Source organism: Silurus meridionalis, chromosome 7 (assembly GCF_014805685.1).
Source record: "Silurus meridionalis isolate SWU-2019-XX chromosome 7, ASM1480568v1, whole genome shotgun sequence".
In the NCBI taxonomy this organism is placed as follows: Eukaryota; Metazoa; Chordata; class Actinopteri; order Siluriformes; family Siluridae; genus Silurus; species Silurus meridionalis.
The window spans coordinates 27,299,500-27,321,354 of NC_060890.1; the positions used below are offsets into that span (position 1 = coordinate 27,299,500).

The following is a 21,855-nucleotide window of genomic DNA, read 5'->3' on the forward strand; positions in this document are numbered from 1 at the left end:
AGAAATATGAAGAGAAAGACAGAGATAGGGAGAGAAAGAGAGAAAGAGATATTTAGAGATAGACAAATGGAAAGAGAGATAGAGTGAAAGATGGAGAGAAACAGAAACTCTATGATTTTCATTATAATGGTCATTCAGACAGTAAAAGTGGGCGTGGCCTGCCGAGGCATAGCCGGTAGTGGGCGGGGCTAAGAGACTCACCTGCAGAGGCCCCGTGCTTGTCACTCAGTGCGTCCGACAGATGTTTAACCCCGCGTGCCTCGTGATCGTAACCTGATTGGTTGAGGGGGTTAAAGTCACATGACCTGACCACATGGCCCAAACTTATCGGAGTGGAAGAACTAAAGAAGCAGGCCCCGCCCACCAAGCCTTCAACCAGGGAAGCACGCGTACCCACCGTACCGAAGAGAAGAGTGTGTGTGTGTGTGTGTTACAAGAACCTGAACACTGAGACTTGCAGCACAGCAACTTCACCTCTTCTTCATCACACAGGAAGTGCTATGAGCTACAAGTCTCTCAGGTCTTCACACACTGCAGTGCCAGAAAGAGAGCGAGAGAGATAGAGGTAGAGGAGAGGAGAGGAAGAGGAAAATTACCTTCTAAGGGAGTGAGGTTAGAAGCTTTTTTCCCATCCAGGCCATGCTGAGAGTACTGTTTCAGCAGGTTCTGAGCTTTACGGATCGTCCCTGCACCCCACAGAGCCACAGGCAGACAGAGAGATAAAGAGAGAGAAAGAGGGGAAGCAGAGGAGGAGTGAAAGACAGGAAGAGTGCACCATGCAGTGGAAAAGTGTCAGAGTGATGAGTTCTCCAAAACAAAAAAGAGCCGGGAAAGAGAGAAAGGTTCCTCAGGATCTTTCAGAGGAACCCACTGTTCCCAACATCTCACTCACACACACGCACCAGCTGGAGCGTCACACTCGCACAGAACAGTGAGAAGAAAACACAGGTTATATCATCAGAGCTGTGATGGGTTGATGTGCACGCTGAAGCTCATGCCAGCATACTTCATTCATACTTCTCACACACACACACACACACACAGACACACACACATTCACTGCTCACAGCACACCATGGCTGAAACGCTTTTCATCTCCCGTCCTGCACGTCAAAGTGTTTAAAAAGATTCAAACCAGGTTCCTCAGGTTCTTCACAAAGTTGTGGGACTCTCAACATCAGAACCATCTAAGAATCTCTCTCAATGATTTTTCAAGGGTTTCTGGATTGAAGAACGACAATCTGAAATGGTTCTGTCAATACAACACAAGACTCTATTGAGAATACAAGACTATGAGACGATACGAGACGATACGCACCGATACAGAGCGGATACGAGACGATACGCACCGATACAGAGCGGATACGAGACGATACGCACCAATACGAGGCGGATACGAGATGATACGCACCAATACGAGGCGGATACGAGACGATACGCACCAATACAGAGCGGATATGAGACGAGAGGCACCGATACGAGGCGGATACGAGACGAGAGGCACCGATACGAGGCGGATACGAGACGAGAGGCACCGATACGAGGCGGATACGAGACGAGAGGCACCGATACAGAGCGGATACGAGACGATATGCACCAATACGAGGCGGATACGAGATGAGAGGCACCGATACAGAGCGGATACGAGACGAGAGGCACCGATACAGAGCGGATACGAGACGATACGCACCAATACGAGGCGGATACGAGACGATACGCACCAATACAGAGCGGATACGAGACGATACGCACCGATACGAGGCGGATACGAAACGAGAGGCACCGATACGAGGCGGATACGAGACGAGAGGCACCGATACGAGGCGGATCCGAGGCGGGTACGCACCGATCCGAGGCGGGTACGCACCGATCCGAGGCGGGTACGCACCGATCCCAGGCGGGTACGCACCGATCCCAGGCGGGTACGCACCGATACGAGGCGGGTACGAGACGATAGGCACCGATACGAGGCGGATACAAGACGATACAAGGCGGATACGAGACGATACGCACCGATACGGGGCGGGTGCAGATACGAGACGATACGCACCGATACGAGGCGGGTGCGGATACGAGACGATACGCACCGATACGAGGCGGGTACGCACCGATCCGAGGCGGGTACGCACCGATCCGAGGCGGGTACGCACCGATCCGGCGGTACGCACCGATCCCAGGCGGTACGCACCGATCCCAGGCGGGTACGCACCGATCCCAGGCGGGTACGCACCGATCCCAGGCGGGTACGAGACGATAGGCACCGATACGAGGCGGATACGAGACGATACAAGGCGGATACGAGACGATACGCACCGATACGGGGCGGGTGCAGATACGAGACGATACGCACCGATACGAGGCGGGTGCGGATACGAGACGATACGCACCGATACGAGGCGGTACGCACCGATACGAGGCGGTACGCACCGATCCGAGGCGGTACGCACGATCCCAGGCGGTACGCACCGATCCCAGGCGGTACGCACCGATCCCAGGCGGTACGCACCGATCCCAGGCGGTACGCACCGATCCGGCGGTACGCACCGACACGAGGCGGTACGCACCGATACGAGGCGGATCCGAGGCGGTACGCACCGATACGAGGCGGATACGAGATGAGAGGCACCGATACAGAGCGGATACGAGGCGAGAGGCACCGATACAGAGCGGATACGAGACGATACGCACTCAATACGAGGCGGATACGCAGACGATACGCACCGACACGAGGCGGATACGAGCGATACGCACCGATACGCAGGCGGATACGAGGCGGATACGAAACGAGAGGCACCGGCACGAGGCGGATACGAGACGAGAGGCACCGATCGAGGCGGATCCGAGGCGGTACGCACCGATCCGAGGCGGTACGCACCGATCCGAGGCGGGTACGCACCGATCCCAGGCGGGTACGCACCGATCCCAGGCGGTACGCACCGATACGAGGCGGTACGAGACGATAGGCACCGGCACGAGGCGGATACAAGACGATACAAGGCGGATACGAGACGATACGCACCGACACGGGCGGTGCAGATACGAGACGATACGCACCGATACGAGGCGGGTGCGGATGCGACGATACGCACCGATCCGAGGCGGTACGCACCGATCCGGAGGCGGTACGCACCGATCCGGAGGCGGTACGCATCGATCCGAGGCGGTACGCACCGATCCCAGGCGGTACGCACCGATCCCAGGCGGTACGCACCGATCCCAGGCGGTACGCACCGATCCCAGGCGGTACGAGACGATAGGCACCGATACGAGGCGGATACGCAGACGATACGCACCGACGAGGCGGATACGAGACGATACGCACCGATACGGGGCGGGTGCAGATACGAGACGATACGCACCGATACGAGGCGGGTGCGGATACGGACGATACGCACCGATCGAGGCGGTACGCACCGATCCGGTAGGCGGTACGCACCGATCCGGAGGCGGTACGCACGATCCGAGGCGGTGCGCACCGATCCCAGGCGGTACGCACCGATCCGAGGCGGGTACGCACCGATCCCAGGCGGGTACGCACCGATCCCAGGCGGGTACGCACCGATACGAGGCGGGTACGCACCGATACGAGGCGGGTACGCACCGATACGAGGCGGGTACGAGACGATAGGCACCGATCCGAGGCGGGTACGCACCGATCCGAGGCGGGTACGCACCGATCCCAGGCGGGTACGCACCGATCCCAGGCGGGTACGCACTGATACGAGGCGGGTACGCACCGATACGAGGCGGATACGAGACGATAGGCACCGATACGAGGCGGATACGAGACGATAGGCACCGATACGAGGCGGATACGAGACGATACGAGGCGGATACGACGATACGCACGATACGAGGCGGGTGCAGATACGAGACGATACGCACCGATACGAGGCGGGTGCGGATACGAGACGATACGCACCGATACGAGGCGGGTACGCACCGATCCGAGGCGGGTACGCACCGATCCGAGGCGGTACGCACCGATACGAGGCGGTACGCACGATCCCAGGCGGTACGCACCGATCCGAGGCGGTACGCACCGATCCCAGGCGGGTACGCACCGATCCCAGGCGGGTACGCACCGATACGAGGCGGTACGCACCGATACGAGGCGGTACGCACCGATACGAGGCGGATACGGTGACGATACGCACCGATACGAGGCGGTACGCACCGATCCGAGGCGGTACGCACCGATCCCAGGCGGTACGCACTGATACGAGGCGGTACGCACCGATACGAGGCGGATACGGTGACGATACGCACCGATACGAGGCGGATACGACGATACGCACCGATACGAGGCGGTACGCACCGACACGAGGCGGGTGCGGATACGAGACGATACGAGGCGGATACGACGATACGCACCGATCGGGCGGGTGCAGATACGAGACGATACGCACCGATACGAGGCGGGTGCGGATACGAGACGATACGCACCGATACGAGGCGGATACGAGACGACACGCACCGATACGAGGCGGATACGCAGACGATACGCACCGATACGAGGCGGATACGAGACGATACGCACCAATACAGAGCGGATACGAGACGATACGCACAGATACAAAGCAGAAACGAGACGATACGCACCGATACAGAGCGGATACGAGGCGATACGCACCGATACAGAGCGGATACGAGACGACACGCACCGATACAGAGCGGATACGAGGCGATACGCACCAATACAGAGCGGATACGAGACGATCGCACCAATACAGAGCGGATACGAGGCGGATCTGAAACGAGAGGCACCGATCGAGGCGGATACGGTGACGATACGCACCGATCGAGGCGGATCCGAGGCGGTACGCACCGATCCGAGGCGGTACGCACCGATCCGAGGCGGTACGCACCGATCCCAGGCGGTGCGCACCGATCCCAGGCGGTGCGCACCGATACGAGGCGGTGCGAGACGATAGGCACCGATACGAGGCGGATACAAGGCGATACAAGGCGGATACGCAGACGATACGCACCGATCACGAGGCGGGTGCGGATACGAGACGACACGCACCGATACGCAGGCGGATACGAGGCGAGGCACCGATACGAGGCGGTACGCACCGATCACGAGGCGGTACGCACCGATCCGAGGCGGTACGCACCGATCCGAGGCGGTACGCACCGATCCGGCGGTACGCACCGATCCCAGGCGGTACGCACCGATCCCAGGCGGTACGCACCGATCCCAGGCGGTACGCACCGATCCCAGGCGGTACGAGACGATAGGCACCGACACGAGGCGGATACGAGGCGATACAAGGCGGATACGACGATACGCACCGATACGGGCGGGTGCAGATACGAGACGATACGCACCGATACGAGGCGGGTGCGGATACGAGACGATACGCACCGATCGAGGCGGATACGAGCGATACGCACCGATCCGGCGGTACGCACCGATCCGAGGCGGTACGCACCGATCCCAGGCGGTGCGCACCGATCCGGCGGCGGTACGCACGATCCCAGGCGGTACGCACCGATCCCAGGCGGTGCGCACCGATCCGGCGGTACGCACCGACACGAGGCGGTGCGCACCGATCCGAGGCGGGTGCGGATACGGACGATACGCACCGATCCGAGGCGGTACGCACCGATCCGAGGCGGTACGCACCGATCCCAGGCGGTACGCACCGATCCCAGGCGGTACGCACTGATACGAGGCGGTACGCACTGATACGAGGCGGATACGACGAGAGGCACCGATCGAGGCGGTACGCACCGATCGAGGCGGATACGAGACGATAGGCACCGATACGAGGCGGATACGCAGACGATACGCACTGTCTGGCGGATACGAGCGATACGCACCGATGCGGGCGGGTGCAGATACGAGACGATACGCACCGATCGAGGCGGGTGCGGATACGGTGACGATACGCACCGATCGAGGCGGATACGACGATACGCACCGATACGAGGCGGATACGCAGACGATACGCACCGATCTGAGGCGGATACGAGACGATACGCACCAATACAGAGCGGATACGAGACGATACGCACAGATACAAAGCAGAAACGAGACGATACGCACCGATACAGAGCGGATACGAGACGATACGCACCGATACAGAGCGGATACGAGACGATACGCACCGATACAGAGCGGATACGAGACGATACGCACCAATATAAGACGATTTAAGTGGATATTGATACAAGTTGATAGAAGACGATGAAAGGCAACATAAGTTGATACAAAATTATATGAGATAAGATGATATGAGATGATATGAGGAGATGATATGAGAAGACAACACAACAGAAATCGATATTTGATGCTACGATAATGGGAGAAGTAACGAAAGGGGGTGGGGCTTCTACTGGGTCAGTTCCAAACACCTGATGATGGATTAGGTAGGTAGGAACCATCTAGTTAGACATGGAGAGCAGCATTACTGTGGACTGCAGGACTGGAGCTGATACACGCTTCTACAGGAACTGCTCAGAAGAACATGCAGAGCTTCAAGACTTACCAATCACTGTGAGAGATTATAAGATGGAAAGGGACGGGTTAATACACAGGGCAGGCTCCACACACACACACACACACACACACACACACACACACGTCTAAAAAGAAGCACTGCATTCTGAAGCAGCAGTAACATAGCTAAGCATGTGATGGTTCCAGATGGCTCTAGATAACAACCATCCACGCAGATCCTGAATCAAAGATCTGACATGGTAAGGAGAAAAGTTCTGCTGGTGGAAACCCAGATCTGCTACATGCTAAACTGGTACAGAGTTTTCACTATGGTTCAACAAGGTGGAAACCTGGATTTAGAAACATGGTCTTCAAATTTGAGGCTGAAAAGATCCTAAAGCTTTTTTGATGAACCCATGTTGGTCTGCTGAGGTTATATAGTTCTCTCTATGGTCTTTCACCTTCCACTTCCATCTGCTGAGGAACCACTGATTAATCATGAGATATTTCCCAGGAGACATCACCGGTTCCTGGCTGATTCTGTTATGAAACTATTCTCAAAAATTCTTTATGCTGGTTCTGCTCATGAGAACACAGAGTGGTTACTGAGTTCTTCTGAGCTCAGATTTATTAGATTTTTTCATGCCAGACCTTCTGTTCTGCTGCAACATGTATTACCAGTAGAAGGCCAGGATTTGCAATCTAGACTTTAACCTGAATAAAAGAACTAATCTGGACTTCTGGTGAATGTTTCACATATTTCTTAGGTGAAGATCTACTAGTGGAAACCTGGAGATGTTATGATGTTTGGTTGCTGTTAGCTGAAGGAACCCAGTTTCCAGGCTGGTTCCTGATTGGAAATCATCGGGTTGTTGAACCCGGTTTTGTTAAAGTGTTCAGTATGGTGTGTGCCTGACTCTGTTTGCTGATCTGAATGTGTGTGTATTTGTCAGACACAGATGATCTGATCCTGATAAAGTTCTGCTGGTGTAATGAGGTTCTAGCAGTTCCTCTCCGGTTCCGTTAGGGCGCAGTGCAGAGCATGCGATAGCCAGAGCACACACTAGCGATGCTGAATCTTTACCTGGGATGTAAACTGGTGTCATTTCAGCCGAACGAGTCAAAGGGATGAGGAGAAGATAAAGGAGAAGATGTTAGTATGAGACACAGATCTAGAAGAAACCAGAACCTAAAGTCCCTGCTTCAGCATGAGAACACCAAACCTGAGAGAACCCCACAGGTGCAGCACTGACCACAGGAGGGTACTAACACTCACCCCGGTGCACTTTTACCCCTACACCAGTGAAGAGCGCTCAAAGCAGGCATGCGAGGTTAAAGGTCACACTTACCTGGTCGCTTAGGAACCTTTTTGGTGGGCGTGTCCTTGCGTTTGGTCTGCACTGCGGGGGAGTAGAGCAGCGCAGACGAAGCACTGTTCTTACGGAAATGTTCCTTGAGACCCTTGATGGAACGATCCAGCTGACTGGAACGGATCTGGAAATAAACGTTCATAAAGTCTGGACACACACACACACACACACACACACACACACACACACACAGGATGCAATCAGTTACTCCAGACCTTCTGTGTGTAAAGCATGTGTGTGAGTGTGTGTGAGGCAGGATCCTGCGTGTACCCTGGTTTCGTCCGTACTCCACCAGCCAGCCAGCGATGCAGATGATGTCCTGCAGTACGGCTTCAGGAAGGTGCTCCAGCGTGACCTCGCCCTCCAGCTCCTCGTCCCCACCGATGGCGTCCAGAATGAGCACGGGTGGAACTGGCTTACTGTAACGCGTCAGCAGCGCACGAAACTCCGCCTCCAGCTGCTCCTTCCCTTTCTCAAAGCGCACTTTCTGAGGAGACACGCGAGAGGAACGAGGGTCAGGTCCAACATCTCAGGTCCATGATAATCCTCCATCATTTTATTAGGACCTTCTTATTAGGATCAGACTGTACACTGGAATCCACACTGCATTCACTGAACAGAGCTTCATTACATATACAGTGGAACCTGGTTATCTCGCCCTCGGTTACCTCGACAACACTATTAAGTCGACGTTTTTGAAGTGGAACCGCCAAATTCTCGCTTTTTCTAAGCATTTTTTATCGGTTATGTCGAACCCTGATATCTCGAGCACAAGAGGGGAAGAATTCACCATTTAACGTCGGTTATCTCGGTGCAGCCGCAGAAGAACTCGCGGAAGTGGCGGAAAAATCAAGTCTTACAGCTGCTCCAGGTGTTGTATTGTATACTGGTGAATCTCTGCTGTTAGTTAGTGCTAGTGTTAGTAGTGTTAGTAGGGGCGCGGCGCGGCTTTGGGAAGAAAAGAGCAGCCGTTGAGAGAGTGCCGGTGAGAAGACACGTACCGCGATACGCATGCGCGATAACAACGACGGCCGTGAACCAACATATACCAACAATAACGGACAGTGAGAGTGTGGAAGTTTAAATAGGAGCTGGTGATGATGATAAACGAGCACCATGTGTGCGCGATTGAAGCGGAGCTTCAGAGAAAGCGGCCGAGAAAGCACCTGACACGCTGAAGGGGGCCGAAGGGGGCGTGGCAGGTGGATTCCTGACAGATAAACATGTACTGTATGTATTTTTATAGCATGCCTTCATCAAACAAATCGCAGCAACGCTGTTGTGTAAAAAACCCTCCAAAAACACGTGCATGCACATTCTCATTTATTAACGCACATCATGTACATAAAGACATTTCAAGCATGTTAATATACTGCCGCCATTTTGATTTTCGTTTATCTCCATCATCAGTTACCTCCATGCTTTTTGGCGACCCCCTAGGACATCGACATAACCGGGGTCCACTGTATTATTATATATATATATATATATATATTACATACAGTATCCTGATCATCTTTACTGACTGACACAGAGTGAGGTGAGACAGGTAGAGAGAAAGTGAGACAAGTAGAGCGAGTAAGACAGGTAGAGAGTGAGACAGGTATGTAGAGAGTAAGAGACAGGTATGAGGAGAGTGAGACAGGTATGTAGAGAGTAAGACAGGTATGTAGAGAGTGAGAGACAGGTATGAGGAGAGTGAGACAGGTATGTAGAGAGTGAGACAAGTATGTAGAGAGTGAGAAACAGGTATGAGGAGGTAAGAGACAGGTATGAGGAGGTGAGAGACAGGTGTAGAGAGTGAGAGACAGGTATGTAGAGAGTAAGAAACAGGTATGAGGAGAGTGAGACAGGTATGTAGAGAGTGAGACAGGTATGTAGAGAGTGAGACAGTTATGAGGAGGTGAGAGACAGGTATGAGGAGAGTGAGAGACAGGTATGTAGAGTGAGAGACAGGTATGTAGAGAGTAAGAGACAGGTATGTAGAGTGAGAGACAGTTATGAGGAGAGTGAGACAGGTATGTAGAGGTGAGAGACAGGTATGTAGAGAGTAAGAGACAGGTATGTAGAGGTGAGAGACAGGTATGTAGTAAGTGAGAGACAGGTATGTAGAGAGTAAGACAGGAATGTAGAGAGTAAGACAGGAATGTAGAGAGTAAGGGACAGGTATGTGAGAGTGAGAGACAGGTATGTAGAGTAAGAGACAGGTATGTAGAGAGTGAGAGACAGTTATGAGGAGAGTGAGACAGGTATGTAGAGAGTGAGAGACAGGTATGTAGAGGTAAGAGACAGGTATGTAGAGAGTGAGAGACAGGTATGTAGTAAGTGAGAGACAGGTATGTAGAGTAAGACAGGAATGTAGAGAGTAAGACAGGAATGTAGAGAGTAAGGGACAGGTATGTAGAGAGTGAGAGACAGGTATGTAGAGAGTAAGAGACAGGTATGTAGAGAGTGAGAGACAGGTATGTAGAGAGTAAGAGACAGGTATGTAGAGAGTAAGAGACAGGTATGTCGAGAGTGAGAGACAGGTATGTAGAGAGTAAGACAGGAATGTAGAGTAAGACAGGAATGTAGAGAGTAAGGGACAGGTATGTGAGAGTGAGAGACAGGTATGTAGAGAGTAAGAGACAGGTATGTAGAGAGTGAGAGACAGTTATGAGGAGAGTGAGACAGGTATGTAGAGAGTGAGAGACAGGTATGTAGAGAGTAAGAGACAGGTATGTAGAGAGTGAGAGACAGGTATGTAGTAAGTGAGAGACAGGTATGTAGAGAGTAAGACAGGAATGTAGAGAGTAAGACAGGAATGTAGAGAGTAAGGGACAGGTATGTAGAGAGTGAGAGACAGGTATGTAGAGAGTAAGAGACAGGTATGTAGAGAGTGAGAGACAGGTATGTAGAGTAAGAGACAGGTATGTAGAGAGTAAGAGACAGGTATGTCGAGAGTGAGAGACAGGTATGTAGAGAGTAAGACAGGAATGTAGAGAGTAAGACAGGAATGTAGAGAGTAAGGGACAGGTATGTAGAGTGAGAGACAGGTATGTAGAGAGTAAGAGACAGGTATGTAGAGGTAAGAGACAGGTATGTAGAGAGTGAGAGACAGTTATGAGGAGAGTGAGAGACAGTTATGAGGAGAGTGAGACAGGTATGTAGAGAGTGAGAGACAGGTATGTAGAGAGTGAGAGACAGGTATGTAGAGAGTAGAGACAGGTATGTCGAGAGTGAGAGACAGGTATGTAGAGAGTAAGACAGGAATGTAGAGAGTAAGACAGGAATGTAGAGAGTAAGGGACAGGTATGTAGAGAGTGAGAGACAGGTATGTAGAGGTAAGAGACAGGTATGTAGAGAGTAAGAGACAGGTATGTAGAGAGTGAGAGACAGTTATGAGGAGAGTGAGAGACAGTTATGAGGAGAGTGAGACAGGTATGTAGAGAGTGAGAGACAGGTATGTAGAGAGTGAGAGACAGGTATGTAGAGAGTAAGAGACAGGTATGTAGAGAGTGAGACAGTTATGAGGAGAGTGAGACAGGTATGTAGAGTGAGAGACAGGTATGTAGAGAGTAAGAGACAGGTATGTAGAGAGTAAGACAGGAATGTAGAGAGTAAGACAGGAATGTAGAGAGTAAGACAGGAATGTAGAGAGTAAGGGACAGGTATGTAGAGTGAGAGACAGGTATGTAGAGAGTAAGAGACAGGTATGAGGAGAGTGAGACAGGTATATAGAGAGTGAGAGACAGGTGTGTAGAGAGTGAGACAGGTATGAGGAGAGTGAGACAGGTATGTAGAGAGTGAGACAGGTATGTAGAGAGTAAGACAGGTATGTAGAGAGTGAGACAGGTATGTAGAGAGTGAGACAGGTATGTAGAGAGTGAGACAGATATGTAGAGAGTGAGACAGGTACAGTACCACAGTGTTGAGTTCAGGACTGTCAGGATTATTATCCTGAAAATACTCCACAGCTTTCTGGATCTTGGCGATGCAGGCCAGATACTCATTCAACCTCCCTGTGGGTCTGTAACACACACACACACACACACACACACACACACACACACACACACACACACACACACTCAACTATAATTATTAATCCCCTACCGGCCAATCTGATGTTCTGCATGCTGTTCTGCACGGTGCGAGGTTCTGCGTGGTGTGAGGTTCTGCGTGGTGCGAGGTTCTGCGTGGGGTTCTGCATGGTATGGTGTTCTGCGTGGTGTGAGGTTCTGCGTGGTGTAAGGTTCTGCGTGGTGCGAGGTTCTGCGTGGTATGGTGTTCTGCGTGGTGTGAGGTTCTGCGTGGTGTGAGGTTCTGCGTGGTATGGTGTTCTGCATGGTATGGTGTTCTGCGTGGTGTGAGGTTCTGCGCGGTGTGAGGTTCCGCATGGTATGGTGTTCTGCGTGGTGCGAGGTTCTGCGTGGTGCGAGGTTCTGCGTGGTGTGAGGTTCTGCGTGGTGTGAGGTTCCGCATGGTATGGTGTTCTGCGTGGTGTGAGGTTCTGCGCGGTGTGAGGTTCTGCGTGGTGTGAGGTTCTGCGTGGTGTGAGGTTCCGCATGGTATGGTGTTCTGCATGGTATGGTGTTCTGCGTGGTGTGAGGTTCTGCGTGGTGTGAGGTTCCGCATGGTATGGTGTTCTGCGTGGTGTGAGGTTCTGCGCGGTGTGAGGTTCTGCGCGGTGTGAGGTTCTGCGTGGTGCGAGGTTCTGCGTGGTGTTCCCGTAGGAAAAATAAACACACCCCTCCTTGATAATTTTGTCCGTATCCTTGGCGACATGGTAGTAGCTGATGACATGGTCCAGGCAGAACAGCGTCTTGTCTACATTCTCCTGAAGACGCTGCAAGTTCTCCGTCTGCTTGTGAACCGGGATGATGGAGTTCTCCAGGGCCATGAGCCGACTCTCAAACGACGACAGGATCGACACCTAGGGAGCAAAATACAGATAGAACATCATGTAGTGCAGCATGTGACCAGTCACGGCCAATCACAATCAGCCAATCAGCAGTAGGGGGCGGGGCCACATGCTATGCCAATCAATACCATAAGCTCTGCCACTTTGTGTTTCAGGGGTATGGCTCTTTGCATTTTTTGCATACTTTCTGACACACACACACACACACACACACACACACACACTTACTTACCATTCCTTTAGTAAGCTGATCGCTCTTCTCCAGATTCTCACGGATAAACGACAGCGTCTCCTGCTCCTGATTCAAACACAAACAATTCAATCTCATATTTATTTCTACACCTGAAGTGTGTTTCATCAGGAACATGATCACTGTGAATTATGGGTGTAACACTTCTGTTTCATTTCACTACAGTTACAGGAGGCAAGAAAAGCAGGACATTAAACTGCTTGTTGTTTTTCATTAATGCAGTTTATAAACCTACAGAATCTTTCTTTCTACTCCATCTAACAACCCACTTGTGGAGATGGAGGAGAAGGAAAGGTTCTGGAGTGAGTTAGATGAAGTGGTAGAAGGTGAACATAGGAATGAAGATTGGTGGTTTGGTAGGTATGGTTTTAAGGAGAGGAATGTGGAAGGGCAGATGGTGGTAGATTTTGTTAAAAGGATGGAAATGGCAGTGGTGAACACTTATTTTAAGAAGAAGGAGATCACAGGGTGACGTATCAGAGTGGAGGAAGGTGCACACAGGTGGACTATGTTCTATGTAGGAGATGCAACCTGAAGGACATTGGAGACTGTAAGGTGTTGGCGGGGGACAGTGTAGATGGACAGCATCGGATGGTGGTCTGTAGGATGGTTTTGGAGGTGAAGAAGAAGAGGAGGAGAGTGAGGACTGAAAGAAGAATAAGATGGTGGAAGCTGAAGGAGGAAGAGTGTAGTGATTTGTGATGATGTTGTGATTTGTGGTGTGTGGAAAACAGTGGAGTGGTGCAGTTTTAGGGAAAAGAGGTGGCTGTAGCTCAGTGGTTAAGGCATTGTACTTTGGATCGGAAAGATCACCACCACGCTGCCACTGCTCGGCCCTTTGAACAAGACCCTCCCCTGCTCAGTTGCTCTGGATAAGGGCATCTGCCAAATGCTGTAAATGTAAAGAGGTGGAGAAGGTGGAGGAGTTCAGGTACCTGGAGTCAACAGTGTAAAGTAATGGAGTGTGTGTTAGAGAAGAAAAGAGTGCAGGCAGGGTGGAGTGGGTGGAGAAGAGTGATAGCAGGAGTGATTTGTGATAGAAGAGTATCTGTGAGAGTGAAAGGGAAAGTTTATAGGACTGTGGTGAGACCTGAGATGTTGTATGGATTAGAGACAGTGGCATTTAGTAAAAGACAGGAGGTGGAGCTGGAGGTAGCAGAGCTGAAGATGTTGAGATGTTCGTTGCGAGTGACGATGATGGACAGGATTAGAAATGAGTTTATTAGAGGGACAGCGCATGTAGGACACCATATCGGATTAGATAACGTATCACGTAAACAATCCGCTGAATCTTTAAATCAGAATGACAAGAGTGTACATGTAAACGTGGCTGATGACACTGCGCTCAAAGTGCGAGGCGAAGACTAAAGAAACTTGCGGTCACTTAATACGTTCCTGAGGAAAATCAGACAGTAACTATGTTCTGCACTAACCAGGATTGCATTCGGTACACACGTGCACTGAACCGAAAGCCCTGTATCGAAACAGTTCGGTACGAATACGTGAACCGTTACACACCTAGTGTTCAATAAACAATAACATCCTAATAAATAATACATAATAAATAAATATCATTATAATTGACATTATTATAAAATATATACAGACTGAAATATGGAAATAAAGCAGGAATACAATGCTACAGTGTGTGTGTGTGTGTGTGTGTGTGTGTGTTCACGCATAAACAAAGCACCAGATGTATGAATAAATTAATATAAAGCTCTATGATCATTAGAATGTAATTATAAACCCTATGTGATTATTAACTTTAATAAATATACTTTATTATTATTATTATTATTATTATTATTGTAGAAACAGACCATTTCCTGTCGTCTTTCTCTCTCCGGCTGTTTGTTTTCTTTCTTTTTCAGTAAACTCACCTGTTTTAATTTCTCCTCGATCTCTCTTTTCCTGGCGGACGCGTCCTCGGTGGGTATCATGACGAAAAAACAGTATAATTTTATTAAATTAATGTAAATTGGTCGAAAACAATCCGCTCGGCCTTCCCACTGCTGTCAGCCGAGCTGAGGAGTGCGCATGCGCCGTACTGAGGATCGCGCATGCGCCGTGCTGAGGATCATGCGCGTTGCGGACCAAGCGCTTTGAGTAAGCCACTACCGGGTTTTTATGTCCAATAGAGGGCGCTGTTGTGTAGGAAAAATAATGAATACTAAAATATCCTCCTGTATGAAAATCCAAAATTATAATCATTTTTTTTATTTCTTGTTTCCTCGTTATCACGACTTTTTCTCCTAAACTCATCCAGCTACAAATGGTTATGGTTATTCTATATAATGCTGCTTCTTCAACATGCTGTTATTTAGAACACTGAGAAAAATACAGTGTTCACGAGATCATGAGGAAATTAAGTCGTGATGACGAGGAAACAAAAAAAATAAATTATAATGCGTAACCTCCATACTCATGAGATATCAACTTCCAAATGTATTTATTTCAAAATGGCTTCTTAAGGCAGAGTATTAATGTTTATAGACTACTATACTGCAATCCAGCACCTGAAATATGATTAACATATGAGAAATATATTAAAGGAAGAAACCCAGAGAAGCCGAGGATAAAACACTAATCACACAAATTCAGAAAACAATTGGAGAACCAGATCTATTAAAAACACGATGTTCTAATCACTGGGGTATAAGTGACAAGTTTTAACCACATTTTTTATTTTGTATTTGAGATATTTAATTTTATTGGAGAAATCAGAACACAGAATATGGATTATATATGATTTATTTTTTCATATTCTGGAATAACAGTAGATACATGACTATAGTGACAGACTCAATCCTCTAAATTCAAATAAATCCTTTCAGAGAAATGTTTCTTTACAAAATCTACATACAACAACACACAAGTGAATAAATAACTCTGAGCTGAGAATAATGTGAGTGCACACACACACACACACACACACACACACACACACTTCAGAATGAGACATGTTTCTGTAGCTTTGCTTCATGATGTGTCCTGTTTACTCACAGCCTTTAATGAAGAACACACACAACAAACAAAATCAGAATTATAACACGAATGTTGTACAAAACAGCATAAGTAAACACACTGATTATGTACACAATTAATATGTAGTATAGTGTACAGAGTGTAGTATGTTGTAGTATAGTGAACAAAATGTAGTGTAGTATAGAGTACAGAGCGTAGTATAGTATAGTATAGTGTAGTATAGTATAGTGTAGTATAATGTAGTGTAGTATAGTGTACAGAGTGTAGTATGGTGGGGTATATTGTACAGAGTGTATTGTAGTATAATGTACCGAGTCTAGTATGGTGTAGTATAGTGTAGTGTAGTATAGTGTACAGAGTGTAGTGTACTATAGTGTACAGTAGTATAGTGTACAGAGTTTAGTATGGTGTGGTATATTGTACAGAGTGTATTGTAGTATAATGTACCGAGTCTAGTATGGTGTAGTATAGTGTAGTGTAGTATAGTGTACAGAGTGTAGTGTACTATAGTGTACAGAGTGTAGTATGGTGTAGTATAGTGTAGTGTAGTGTAGTATAGTGTACAGAGTGTAATATGGTGTAGTATAGTGTAGTGTAGTATAGTGTGCAGAGTGTAATATGGTGTAGTATATTGTAGTGTAGTATAGTGTACAGAGTGTAGTATGGTGTGGTATAGTGTACAGAGTGTAGTGTACTATAGTGTACAGAGTGTAGTATGGTGTAGTATAGTGTAGAGTGTAGTATGGTGTAGTATAGTGTAGTGTAGTATAGTGTGCAGAGTGTAGTGTAGTACAGTGTAGTGTAGTATGGTGTAGTATAGTATAGTGTAGTGTACAGAGTGTAGTGTAGTATAGTGTACAGAGTGTATGGTGTAGTATAGTGTACAGAATGTAGTATGGTGTAGTATAGTGTACAGAGGTAGTATGGTGTAGTATAGTGTACAGAGTGTATTATGGTGTAGTATAGTGTACGGAGTGTAGTATGGTGTAGTAGGGTGTAGTGTAGCATAGTGTACAGAGTGTAGTATGGTGTGGTATAGTGTACAGAGTGTAGTATGGTGTAGTAGTGTAGAGTGTAGTATGGTGTAGTATAGTGTAGTGTAGTATAGTGTGCAGAGTGTAGTATGGTGTAGTATAGTGTACAGAGTGTAGTGTACTATAGTGTACAGAGTGTAGTATGGTGTAGTATAGTGTAGTGTAGCATAGTGTACAGAGTGTAGTATGGTGTAGTATAGTGTAGTATAGTGTGCAGAGTGTAGTATGGTGTAGTATAGTGTAGTGTAGTATAGTGTACAGAGTGTAGTATGGTGTAGTATAGTGTACAGAGTGTAGTATGGTGTAGTATATTGTACAAAGTGTAGTATGGTGTAGTAGGGTGTAGTGTAGCATAGTGTACAGAGTGTAGTATGGTGTGGTATAGTGTACAGAGTGTAGTATGGTGTAGTAGTGTAGAGTGTAGTATGGTGTAGTATAGTGGTGTAGTATAGTGTGCAGAGTGTAGTATGGTGTAGTATAGTGTACAGAGTGTAGTGTACTATAGTGTACAGAGTGTAGTATGGTGTAGTATAGTGTAGTGTAGTACAGTGTAGTGTAGTATGGTGTAGTATAGTGTAGTATAGTGTGCAGAGTGTAGTATGGTGTAGTATAGTGTAGTGTAGTATAGTGTACAGAGTGTAGTATGGTGTAGTATAGTGTACAGAGTGTAGTATGGTGTAGTATATTGTACAAAGTGTAGTATGGTGTAGTATAGTGTACAAAGTGTAGTGTACAGAGTGTAGTGTAGTATAGTGTAGTGTACAGAGTGTAGTATGGTGTAGTATAGTGTACAGAGTGTAGTGTACAGAGTGTAGTGTAGTATAGTGTACAGAGTGTAGTGTATAGTGTAGTATAGTGTACAGAGCGTAGTATGGTGTAGTAGTGTACAGAGTGTGTAGTGTAGTGTACAGAGTGTAGTGTAGTGTACAGAGTGTTATATAGTGTACAGAGTGTAATATGGTGTACAGAGTGTTATATAGTGTAGTGTACAGTGTGTAGTATAGTGTGGTGTGGTATAGTGTACAGAGTGTAGTATGGTGTAGTATGGTGTACAGAGTTTTATGTAGTGTACAGAGTGTAGTATGGTGTAGTATAGTGTAGTGTAAGATAGTGTACAGAGCGTAGTATGGTGTAGTACAGTGAACAAAGTGTAGTGTAGTGAACAACGTGTAGTGTAGTATAGTGAACAAAATGTAGTATAGTGTACAAAGTGTTATATAGTGTAGTATAGTGTACAGAGTGTTATATAGTGTAGTATAGTGTACAGAGTGTAGTATAGTGCACAGAGTGTTATATAGTGTAGTATAGTGCAGAGTGTAGTATGGTGTACAGAGTGTAGTATGGTGTAGTATAGTGTACAGAGTGTTATATAGTGTAGTATAGTGTACAGAGTGTAGTATAGTGTACAGAGTGTTATATAGTGTAGTATAGTGTACAGAGTGTAGTATGGTGTACAGAGTGTAGTATGGTGTAGTATAGTGTACAGAGTGTTATATAGTGTAAAGAGTGTAGTATAGTGTAGTACAGTGTACAGAGTGTGGTATAGTGAACAAAATGTAGTGTAGCATAGTGTACAGAGTGTAGTGTAATATAGTGTACAGAGTGTAATATAGTGTACAGTGTTATATGGTGTACAACGTGTATTATGGTGTAGTATAGTGTAGTGTACAGAGTGTAGTATGGCGTAGTATAGTGTACAGTGTAGTATAGTGTACAGAGTGTAGTGTGAGGTAAAATAGTGTACAGAGTGTAGTGTAGTATAGCGTACAGACTGTAGTATAGTGTACAAAGTGTAGTATGGGGTAGTATAGTGTACAGTGTAGTATAGTGTACAGAGTGTAGTATGGGGTAGAATAGTGTACAGAGTGTAGTGTATTATAGTGTACAGACTGTAGTATGGTGTACAAAGTGTAGTATGGGGTAGTATAGTGTACAGTGTAGTATGGGGTAGAATAGTGTACAGAGTATAGTATGGTGTAGTATAGTGTACAGTGTAGTATAGTGTACAGAGTGTAGTATGGGGTAGTATAGTGTACAGAGTTTAGTATGGGGTAGAATAGTGTACAGAGTGTAGTGTAGTATAGTGTACAGACTGTAGTATAGTGTACAGAGTGTAGTATGGGGTAGTATAGTGTACAGAGTCTAGTATAGTGTACAGAGTAGTATAGTGTAAAGAGTGTAGTATGGGGTAAAATAGTGTACAGAGTGTGGTGTAGTATAGTGTACAGACTGTAGTATAGTGTACAGAGTCTAGTATGGGGTAGTATAGTGTACAGTGTAGTATAGTGTACAGAGTGTAGTATAGTGTACAGTGTAGTATAGTGTACAGAGTGTAGTATGGGGTAGAATAGTGTACAGAGTGTAGTGTAGTATAGTGTGTACAGAGTGTAGTGTATAGTGTACAGAGTGTAGTATGGGGTAGTATAGTGTACAGAGTGTAGTATGGTGTAGTATAGTGTACAAAGTGTAGTGTAGTATAGTGTGCAGAGTGTAGTATGGTGTAGTATAGTGTACAGAGTGTAGTGTGCAGAGTGTAGTGTAGTATAGTGTACAGAGTGTAGTATGGTGTAGTATAGTGTACAGAGCATAGTATGGTGTAGTATAGTGAACAAGGTGTAGTATAGTGAACAAAGTGTAGTATAGTGTACAGAGTGTTATATAGTGTACAGAGTGTAGTATGGTGTAGTACAGTGTACAGAGTGTAGTATAGTGAACAAAGTGTAGTGTAGCATAGTGTACAGAGTGTAATATAGTGTACAGTGTTATATAGTGTACATAGTGTAGTATGGTGTAGTATAGTGTACAGAGTGTTGTATAGTGAACAAAGTGTAGTGTTGTATAGTAAACAAAGTGTAGTGTAATATAGTGTACAGAGTGTAATATAGTGTACAGAGTGTTATATAGTGTAGTATAGTGTACAGAGTGTAGTATGGTGTAGTATAGTGTACAGAGTGTAATATAGTGTACAGAGTGTTATATAGTGTAGTATAGTGTACAGAGTTTAGTATGGTGTAGTATAGTGTACAGAGTGTTACATAGTGTACAGAGGTAGTATGGTGTAGTACAGTGTACAGAGTGTTATATAGTGTACAGAGTGTAGTATGGTGTAGTACAGTGTACAGAGTGTAGTATAGTGAACAAAGTGTAGTGTAGCATAGTGTACAGAGTGTAGTATAGTGTACAGTGTTATATAGTGTACAGAGTGTAGTATGGTGTAGTATAGTGTACAGAGTGTTGTATAGTGAACAAGGTGTAGTGTTGTATAGTGAACAAAGTGTAGTGTAATATAGTGTACAGAGTGTAATATAGTGTACAGTGTTATATGGTGTACAGAGTGTATTATAGTGAACAAAGTGTAGTGTAGCATAGTGTACAGAGTGTAGTATAGTGTACAGTGTTATATAGTGTACAGAGTGTAGTATGGTGTAGTATAGTGTGTACAGTGTTATATAGTGTACAGAGTGTAGTATGGTGTAGCATAGAGTACAGAGTGTTGTATAGTGAACAAAGTGTAGTGTTGTATAGTAAACAAAGTGTAGTGTAATATAGTGTACAGAGTGTAGTATAGTGTACAGGTGTAGTATAGTGTAGTGTACAGAGTGTTGTATAGTGAACAAAGTGTAGTGTAATATAGTGTACAGTGTTATATAGTGTACAGAGTGTAGTATGGTGTAGTATAGTGTACAGTGTGGTATAGTGTACAGAGTGTAGTATGGTGTAGCATAGAGTACAGAGTGTTGTATAGTGAACAAGGTGTAGTGTTGTATAGTGAACAAAGTGTAGTGTAGTATAGTGTACAAAGTGTAGTGTAATATAGTGTACAGAGTGTAGTATGGTGTAGTATAGTGTACAGAGTGTAGTATGAGGTAGAATAGTGTACAGAGTGTAGTGTAGTATAGTGTACAGACTGTAGTATAGTGTACAAAGTGTAGTATGGGGTAGTATAGTGTACAGTGTGTAGTATAGTGTACAGAGTGTAGTATGGGGTAAAATAGTGTACAGAGTGTAGTGTAGTATAGTACAGAGTGTAGTATAGTGTACAGAGTGTAGTATGGGGTAGTATAGTGTACAGAGGTAGTATGGTGTAGTATAGTGTACAAAGTGTAGTGTAGTATAGTGTGCAGAGTGTAGTATGGTGTAGTATAGTGTACAGAGTGTAGTGTGCAGAGTGTAGTGTAGTAGTGTACAGAGTGTTACATAGTGTACAGAGTGTGGTGTAGTATAGTACAGAGTGTAGTATGGTGTAGTATAGTGAACAAGGTGTAGTGTTGTATAGTGAACAAAGTGTAGTATAGTGTACAGTGTTATATGGTGTACAGAGTGTAGTATGGTGTAGTACAGTGTACAGAGTGTAGTATAGTGAACAAAGTGTAGTGTAGCATAGTGTACAGAGTGTAATATAGTGTACAGTGTTATATAGTGTACATAGTGTAGTATGGTGTAGTATAGTGTACAGAGTGTTGTATAGTGAACAAAGTGTAGTGTTGTATAGTAAACAAAGTGTAGTGTAATATAGTGTACAGAGTGTAATATAGTGTACAGAGTGTTATATAGTGTGGTATAGTGTACAGAGTGTAGTATGGTGTAGTATAGTGTACAGAGTGTAATATAGTGTACAGAGTGTTATATAGTGTAGTATAGTGTACAGAGTTTAGTATGGTGTAGTATAGTGTACAGAGTGTTACATAGTGTACAGAGTGTAGTATGGTGTAGTACAGTGTACAGAGTGTTATATAGTGTACAGAGTGTAGTATGGTGTAGTACAGTGTACAGAGGTAGTATAGTGAACAAAGTGTAGTGTAGCATAGTGTACAGAGTGTAGTATAGTGTACAGTGTTATATAGTGTACAGAGTGTAGTATG

The 21,855-nt window shown here is 46.6% G+C and overlaps 2 protein-coding genes across 15 annotated transcripts in view; both read right to left on the bottom strand.

The window, feature by feature from the left end:
- Positions 1 to 15,032, bottom strand: part of exoc7 (exocyst complex component 7) — a 24,757-nt gene extending 9,725 nt beyond the window's left edge. For 2 of the 13 annotated variants that reach the window (XM_046853110.1, XM_046853108.1), the window contains exons 1-9: positions 14,855 to 15,032; positions 12,954 to 13,019; positions 12,549 to 12,733; positions 11,722 to 11,827; positions 8,089 to 8,305; positions 7,798 to 7,965; positions 7,533 to 7,544; positions 597 to 686; positions 202 to 273 (exon numbers count right to left, since the gene is read on the bottom strand). In XM_046853110.1, coding sequence (XP_046709066.1) covers positions 202 to 273; positions 597 to 686; positions 7,533 to 7,544; positions 7,798 to 7,965; positions 8,089 to 8,305; positions 11,722 to 11,827; positions 12,549 to 12,733; positions 12,954 to 13,019; positions 14,855 to 14,914 — 976 coding nt within the window. In that variant the 5' untranslated portion in view covers positions 14,915 to 15,032. The remainder of the gene's footprint in view (positions 1 to 201; positions 274 to 596; positions 687 to 7,532; positions 7,545 to 7,797; positions 7,966 to 8,088; positions 8,306 to 11,721; positions 11,828 to 12,548; positions 12,734 to 12,953; positions 13,020 to 14,854) is intronic. The other 11 variants (XM_046853111.1, XM_046853109.1, XM_046853120.1 and 8 more) reach the window with 9 other exon arrangements.
- A 677-nt stretch (positions 15,033 to 15,709) lies between these two features.
- The window catches only part of tvp23b (trans-golgi network vesicle protein 23 homolog B (S. cerevisiae)), a 35,073-nt gene continuing 28,927 nt past the window's right edge, over positions 15,710 to 21,855 (bottom strand). For both annotated transcript variants that reach the window (XM_046853225.1, XM_046853223.1), the window contains one exon: positions 15,710 to 15,980. In XM_046853225.1, coding sequence (XP_046709181.1) covers positions 15,954 to 15,980 — 27 coding nt within the window. In that variant the 3' untranslated portion in view covers positions 15,710 to 15,953. The remainder of the gene's footprint in view (positions 15,981 to 21,855) is intronic.